The following is an 8,494-nucleotide window of genomic DNA, read 5'->3' as shown; positions in this document are numbered from 1 at the left end:
GCTCATGATGATGCATGCATGAAAGTTATCTACTTGCACTGTTTTGTCTACCACATTTCTGGAGAAAACATAATTTGCCAGCTATGTAGAGAAAACGAAGTGCATTACAAGACTTTGTCTAGCACTAGCACCACGGCATGGACTTTTGACGAGACTTGTTAATTATTATAGTCTTTTCATAAACTTACTTAGTGATACATGTAGAAAAGAACCCAATTAATTCAACCAAGTAGGGATACTTTGTCAACTCAATACTCAAGGGTATCTAAACACTGATATAGGGATCTGACTAATTCAACATTAATGACATTGTTAGCTTACACGAAACTTACAGGCTTTTGTTCTGAAATTTGTAACAACTTGAGTTTGCAAGCTCACCCTTTCAGTTCTTGCGCAAATTCTGTTTGTTTACGTTGTTTTGGCCAAAATCTAAACCTTGATAAACTCCATTCAGAATGACCAAAAATATAAAAAATTATCAAGTCTCAAGTATAATCGATTACAGTCCCAACATGATTACAGCACAGATATTTGGCTACATTCCCGTTCTACTCATTCTATAAAAAGCTATCATCCATACAACAAAAAGGTCAAAGTCTATCAGAAAAGAAGAACTCACAAGAGACCACCACTCTAGTTGATGGTTGGCTTCATGGCCTTCCTTTCGCCCTACAAGAAGTTACATGTATAGCTGCTCGACAATATGGGCAGTCCCCACAAGTTCTTACCCACGGTTCCAAGCAACAAGGGTGAAACCTATGCCCACAAGGTAAACATACTAGCTTGTCTCCCTCCAAGAAAGCATCAAGACAAATGCTACAGTCGAGAACCACCCGTGCCTGTGTTTCTTCCTCTTTCTTGTCTGAATTGCTGAAAATCCCAATATGCAATAAATTCATGGCTTCCTGACTCAGACCTGGGGGCCTCTTGTTTCCATCTACCCACATCAGATCAGGGCTGGGCGTTGTTCCAGCAGTCCACAGGCTAGAATCTGATTCCCAATCACCGACATCGGCAAGTCTGAAATCATCCTCAAATGTGAAGTTGTGACGGGAGCTTACTGGGACCCGGTAACTTCCCCTAGCAGAAGCCAATATCAGCTTTCAATCAACTAGATCACATGCAACAGCTTTGAAGTTCCACTTAAATTGACAGTGCACTTCACTATTTTAAAATGAAGATTAATTGAAAGTCTCTTTGGGTTAGCATAGAAGGTTCAAGTGACCACAGAATGTAAGGACCAAGTTTAACCAACATAGAACACCTAAAACAGACAGCTAGATCAATTTTGAATGATATCACGCCCAAACTGCTCATGTCAAATACAAAGGGGCAGTGTTATCAGAATTTAAATCATATGGCAATAACTACCAGAGCAACTTACAAACACTAGTGCGAAATCATCCCAACAAGACAACCAGAACGGAAAAAACGTATACTTGTAAGACTGCTGGTGAATTGACGTCCTAAAACATGTCCATTAACTTCTACAATGACAAAAGCCATAGAGGAGGAAGGGTCAGCAAAATCAGCTAAACTCCTTACTAAGCACTCAACAATGTCTAGGTGCAATATTTTGATAATCATATGATGAAAGTCCATTCACTACAGGAAACTAATATCTCCAGTCTTTTTCATCTAACACATGCTCATTTCGATATTCTTAATGACCCAAACAAATTGATTTGAGGAATCAGAGAACTCAAAGTTCATCTCAAGACCCAAGCAACTTCATGTCTGCTTTATCAGAAATTTATCCTCTTAGAAATGTACACTTACCCATCTCCGTATTTGTTTAATCAAAGGTTGAATTTTGGATATATAATATCATAAACTACAGTGGTTTGCCAAGAAAAGCTCATACTATAGGGTTTCATGGATTGAAAATACCAACCTATTTCCAGATATAGATACACCTCTCAACCTCTGTAGAAGTCTTTCCCTTGCAAGTAGTACAGAACCAGGGAGACGCTCACTACCTGCGATTCCCACCCTATCTCGTATTCTGTTGCCGTGGTTTGTTGCATGACTGGCGCCTCCTGATGCAGCCTGGCTACTACCAGAGTCAAGCGAAACAGAATCACGATCCTAATTTGTGAAAAAGACCAAAGTAATTAGCATCAATGTTTCAAGTTACCTTCAAAGAATTGAAATCTATCAGAAAAATTAGGTGGTAAGAATTTGGAGCTTCCTACCAAGTCTTTTAATCACAAATCAGCAATATACTGTAAAAAACACAAACATTGAAATACACAATATCACAAAACAAAACAGCAATATATTCATGCAACAACAAAAATGAATGACTAAATCCAAATAATCTATCAATCAATTACAAGAGCATCAAGTACATACTTACAACAATTACCATCTCATAAACGAACATAAAAGCTGAGGAATGAATTGTTAAAGAGGGGAGGGGAGGGACTTAAAGATGTAGCACAGAGAGAGAAGTACATCAGCCAGCACTACATTAAGATATTACAAGAATCACGGGTCAAACGCCATATAATCAGGCCAATCGAGAATACAATGGCAATCATTTACACTAAGAAAAGCTCTGAAGTTCATACTGCTAAACAAAACCAAGGCTTGCAATTAAAGTAAGCTGTCACATCACATTTACTCGACTCATTCCACAGGGGAGTAAATCTCAAAATGGCACACCAAATGGCAATAGTGGCTTCAAAATATTGCCACCAATGGCAGGAATTAATTGGAAAAGGAGCAAATCTCGTCTGTGATAGCTAAAGAACAAAAGATTGAAACAACAGATCCATATAAGACTTATTTGGGATTCAAGCCTAATTGTTGATGTATTATTTTTGGTAAGCTTACAAAAATTAAAGAGATAAACATATCATTGCACAATACCTTAACCTTAATTGTAATCGTAACATTTACAGAACGTCCCCTGTTTTCCATGATTCATTTTAGCATGACTAGAGATTTGTATGCAAGTGTAACAATAAGAGTGATGAACAATATATATATATATATATATAAACAGGCCTCCCGCTCTAACATTTGCAACTAGAAATGTCAAATAAAGGCAATGCAGGTGTGATAAACGAGAATAATAAAATTTATCCTCAAATTCACGAGTCCGTTGTCCATATATTCATCACTAGGCAGGAAGAGTAATAAAGAAAGCAGAATGTCAATTAAAAGTGCATATTTGATTGTGGCACGATCCCAACGGTCCGACAGTCTCCTGTCAGAAAATATAATACTTATTATACAAAAGAGGGTGAACCACTACATATTACTATATACATTTAGTACCGCTGAGGCAAGAAATTACAACTAATAATTGGAGAATAAAATAGAAAAGAATTCGCTGAAATAACAATTGGATTCAGCTAATTAGCAATTCTAGTATTAAATATATGCATGTAGACCAATGTGACTCAAAATCTCGTCTTTGTACACGCAAATTAGATGCTCTAATCAAATATAATATGCCAGCGCAACACAATAGATACAGCAGCACTCAACATTTTTAATGTTATCACTCTACAACATGTAGAAACAAAAAAGGGCAGCCCAGTGTACTAAGCTCCGTCTATACGCATGGTCTAGAGAAGAGTCGGGGCCACAAGTGTCAATTGTACGCAACTTTATCTTATATTTCTGCAAGAGACTGTTTACACCGCTTGAACACGTTACTCCAAAGGCTCCCTTCTGCACATAGAAATAAAATACACAAATCCAAAATTCTTACAGGAGGAGGAGGGAAACGTCTATGAAGGTGAGGTGAGCGGCGCAACGGCTCACAATCGTTCACATCGAGACGATCACGGCGGATATTTTGGTGGTGGTGGCGGCGATTGTGACCGCCGTGGTGGTGAGAAATTCGACTTGGCGATAAATTGGATCCTAATTCGAGATCGCTTCGACCGTAACGAGACCTCCTAGTGAAGAATAGCTCTGAAGCACTCGTCATGCAATTACGACACCGTTTCTTCTACTCTACCCCCTGCAATAAAATTAGTCATGTGCGTGCAAGTTGGTTCAGACATTACCGTTTATAAAAATAAATAAATACTCTGAGAAGTATATTTATGTATATAAAAAGAATAAATCATCAAAGATAGGAAGTTCCATTGAAAAGGATAATAAAAAAAATGAGATACCTTTTTTAGGAAGAACCGACGAAATGAGGAGGAAGAAGCAGCAGAAAGAAATGGAAAGAGATGAACAAGTTGGACTTCCTTAAATTCGGTTACTAAATTGGTCATAATGGATGATGCGAAAAATAAATAAATGGGCTGGGCCTCTTTTACAGCATCAGCCCATAAATGTCGAGTTGTCGGTTTCAAGTTATAAACACCGGCAATGTGAATATTTTTTAGAGAAAAATACATATACATAGCATACCTAAGTACTAAATTACAAAAAATAGCAACATTTTTTCCTAATTAACTTGTGTAGCATTTGTAGCATTATTTTCAGTGGGGGACCACAATTACTGCATCTTAAAAGCTGCTTCCATTATTTACGCTTAAAACTTTCTCTTTCCTTTAATTGCTTTATACTTTACCATTTTTCATGCTTCTTATTAGATTTTCTCTTTCAAAAATTTTCTTTCTTAACGTATTTTTCATGATTATTGTTCCACAATTTCAGGTAATAATTAATTCAGTTATTGCATGTTATCAATTTTTCAATATATTTTTTTTTTTAATTTTGTACTGTAAACAATTTCTCCATTTCATCTTTAAGGTTTTGATTTTTGTAGTTGTTAACGGAGAATCAAGGTCATCGAATTTGCTGAATTTTGTTTTGTTTGTTTTTCAGTTAAATTTGATGTTTTATGAGTTGATATAGTTGAAAAAATTAAATTTTGGATGAGAATTGGAACTGGGTTTTGTTTTGTTGCGATAAATGGAGGATAATCGGAGTTGAATGAATATTGTAGATGATTTTGGGTTGATTTGTTGTTGTTGTTGGTTGAATTTTTTTTTGAAGATAGCTGATATTTTGAAGAAAAAAGTGGTTGAAAAAAGTTTCTTCTCCAAAAGGCGAATAAATCAAAAAAAAAAATATATGAGAAGAAAAGAAAAACAAAAGAAATTGAAAAGTCAAACAATGTTGATGACGATGTTGAGAACTCTTTGTGCTAATGAATCTGAAGAAGACATGGAGGAAGAGGTATTTTTTGGTTGTATATGTATTTTTATTTACTATTATATATTTAGGGATTTCTGTAAAGCTTTATCAATTGGGGTAATATGTATTTTTTCAGTGAGTTAATATGTATTTTATGTTTCTCCTGATATGTATTTAGGAATTGCAGTGAGGTGATTTGTTCTGTTAAAAATACATATGCATGTTATATGTATTTTTGGATGTGTTGGTTGTATTTTGTTGATTTGTACAGTTTAAGGTGTAGTTTTAATGTGTGTTGTTGTTTTTTTACAGTTTTACAAGATTTTTTTTTTTGTTAAATTTGAGAAACATCATTGGGTTCTCGCAATTTTATCATTCTCCGAGAGGTGCATATTCTTATATAATTCATATGAATTCTCTGGTCACTATGCAATTGTTCTGGTTGAGATACAAAAATTAGCTGAGATTATCCTATTGTATCCCAAGCTTGTAATTTCTACGAAAAGAAAGGTATTGATCTTCATAACCATCCAATATACAAAGATAAAAGCTTGTCAGATCTTTTTGATGTGTTATTTGCAGATGAATTGGTTCAACAATCAAGTGAAAGCTTGTAAGTACTTTAATATACATTTACCAATATCGTTTGTAGAAATTAAATTTTACTATTCAATTTTTTTTTTTGTAGGGACTGTGGTTTGTATATGGTAATATACGCAGAGTGTCTTTCTTATGGTAAAAGAGTTCCTTTGATTGAGTTCAACCCCAATACACTTCGTACATGTTATTCTGCACTATTGTGGGGCTATATATGGCATGAGAAAACAAGAAGCAAATGCTCATAGCGATGTCGAAGCACCCTTGAGGCCTGGCAGGCAAAGCCGAATAACTAGTGTCACTGAAGTTTTAGAGTTATGATGATTGTTGAATTTATTACATTGGATAGTCGACAAACTGGTGTATGAATGTTGTTGTTTTTTTGTACAAACTTATTTATGTTTTGAAGTGTTTAAATGTTACTTATTTTGAAGTGAATGAAAGTAATTCATTTCTGTTGTATAAGTTGAATATGTTTTCAACAATTTTGTACTATGTGTCTTACTCCAGTGTTCAATAATATTGGTTGCAGTACGATTGACCTCTGAAATACATATGCAGTCTTAAAATTTTCAATACAAATACATATGCACTTACCTTCATATATATTCTAATTTGTGTTCATTTACTTTCAAAATACATATGAGATGAATTCAACTTTAAGTTTGTGAATTGAATGAAAGAAATTCATTTAAGTATTTTATGCAGTTTTATTTTTTTGACTGTGAGATTTAGAGATCAAAAATACATATACAATGTTCAGATTTTGCATTAAATAAATATATATGCAGAATATATTATATGTATTTATCCTTTGTTCAATAGTTTCAAAATAAATATGAGGTGATTCAAACTAACTAATTTAGAAAAATGCATGAAATTAATTTATTTTAAAATTTTATTAAAATCATATGAAACTGCATTAAAAATACATATGCAATTTACATCATATTTATTTAATTTTTCTTTATTCTAAAGCTAACATTCATATGAGGTTAACCAAAGTTACTAAATTTGTACTAAAAATATATATACAGTATTCAAAATACATATAATATGTAGATTCAAAATACATAAGCAGTGTTCAGATTTTGCATTATATACAAATGCAACATTCATATTAAACAGTGCTTAGATCGCAAATGCTAAATAAATGTTTAGAACCATAAAAATGTGTTCATTATTATAAAAAGTGCAGAAGAAAGTATTAAAAAATAATACAGAAGAAAAAATGTATCATTTATGATATTTCCTACAAGAATGTCTGTTGTGACCCTTAGCCCCACATCCAGTGCATGAGCTGATGTTCTTCTTTCCAAACATATCTCGATCCGATTTTCCACGATCCTTCTTTGCAGGAGGTCTTCTTGTTGGGCGTTTGTACTATGGTGGCAGTACAATTGTTATAGACGTCTCATTCATCTGGGAGCATACCTAATTTGTATTTTGATATAGGTCAATAGAATTTCATTACATTCAACAACTAAATTCGATCATTCATTGATCTAGGATTTCAGAAAATAATTGAATAAAATTCAAATAGAAATTTGTTTAAATTATGATCATAATTGAAATTCTACAAAACTTCACAATTTGTTCAAAAAATACATAATAAAATTTATTTAAAGTAAAATACAAACACAACAAAAGTTTTCAACCAAATACAGAAACTACTGAATCGAACAGAAGTAAAACACGTATAACATATATTTTCACATATACAGTTATATTCTGAAATTCCGACAAACAAACCAAAAATACATATGCAGTGTTAACACTAAGCATAGCAAAAATACATATGCAGTTTTAACATTAAACACACAAAAATACATTTGGGAGCATACCTAATTTGTATTTTGATATGTGTCAATAGAATTCATCACATTCAACAGCTCAATTCGATCATTCATTGATCTAGGATTTCAGAAAATAATTGAATGAAATTGAAATCAAAATTTGTTTAAATTATGTTCATAATCGAAATTCTAGAAAGTTTCACAATTTGTTCAATTGTTAAACCAATCAAAATAACAACAAACGATCATCAAATAAATAGTCGAATAGTGAAATTTTAATACCTGAAACAACTTCTAAATTGAAATTTGGCAACAAATAGTTGAATTCTGAAGGTTTTTGTATATATGTTGAATTTACTCCTTCATTGCTTATAACTCAAAATTCGTTTAGAAATTATTCATATAAAATTTAACGGCGACAACAAAAAATTAGATAGGAGCATCAGTAAATAAATCTACGATGAATCAAAAATTGAGTAATTGAAAAAACGATCGGCAAAAACAAAATATACTAAAAAAAAATACGGTAATACCTGAAACAACACTTAAACACTAATTCGTAGAAGATAATTGAATTCCAAAGTGTTATCGAGAACAAGGTAATGTTGATAGTTGAACTTTACGAATTTTTTTTTGAACATCAACAAGTACAATTGAATTTGATTGTTCAATTACAGCGAATTTGAAGCTTCAACAAAAATTTGAATTGATTTTTTTTTAAGGATCATGCGTTTAGCGACTGGAAAATTGAATTATTTTTTTTTTAAGAAGAAGAATCACACATATAGCGAGTGGATAATATAATTTTTTTTTTTGAATTTGAATAGGGTTGTTGGGAGGAAACAGAAAAAGGGTGATTAGTGAGCTTTTAATGGGATTGTAATCTTTAATTGTTAATTTATGAAATTATTACCATATTTAGATTAGATAATTAATGCAGTAAAAACAATTGTAATTGTATTTTTATAGCAACACTTTGCAAAAATACA

At 32.7% G+C, this 8,494-nt stretch overlaps 1 protein-coding gene across 1 annotated transcript; it reads right to left on the bottom strand.

Annotated features, from left to right (window-relative positions):
• Positions 1–456: 456 nt before the first annotated feature.
• On the bottom strand, positions 457–4,276 carry LOC107840195 (probable E3 ubiquitin-protein ligase RHY1A). The gene is made up of 4 exons (XM_016683973.2): positions 4,137–4,276; positions 3,725–3,979; positions 1,895–2,088; positions 457–1,080 (listed from the first exon to the last, which is right to left on the bottom strand). Exons 2-4 carry the CDS (start codon positions 3,944–3,946, stop codon positions 651–653), a joined length of 846 nt encoding a protein of 281 aa, XP_016539459.1. The 5' UTR covers positions 3,947–3,979; positions 4,137–4,276; the 3' UTR covers positions 457–650.
• Between the last annotated feature and the right edge of the window lie 4,218 nt (positions 4,277–8,494).

The sequence above is a fragment of the Capsicum annuum genome, chromosome 8, assembly GCF_002878395.1.
Source record: "Capsicum annuum cultivar UCD-10X-F1 chromosome 8, UCD10Xv1.1, whole genome shotgun sequence".
Classification (NCBI taxonomy): Eukaryota; Viridiplantae; Streptophyta; class Magnoliopsida; order Solanales; family Solanaceae; genus Capsicum; species Capsicum annuum.
The sequence above is the reverse complement of the archived record's forward strand: the minus strand, read 5'-3'. Positions and strand labels throughout refer to the sequence as shown.

Excerpts from the sequence above, each read along its gene's own strand:
- LOC107840195 (XM_016683973.2), bottom strand. The coding sequence starts at position 3,946 with ATGACGAGTGCTTCAGAGCTATTCTTCACTAGGAGGTCTCGTTACGGT. Across the intron at positions 2,089-3,724 it reads GACGTTTCCCTCCTCCTCCT|GATCGTGATTCTGTTTCGCT; the intron begins GTAAGAATTTTG and ends TTCACAAATTAG. Across the intron at positions 1,081-1,894 it reads GTATCTATATCTGGAAATAG|GGGAAGTTACCGGGTCCCAG; the intron begins GTTGGTATTTTC and ends GGCTTCTGCTAG.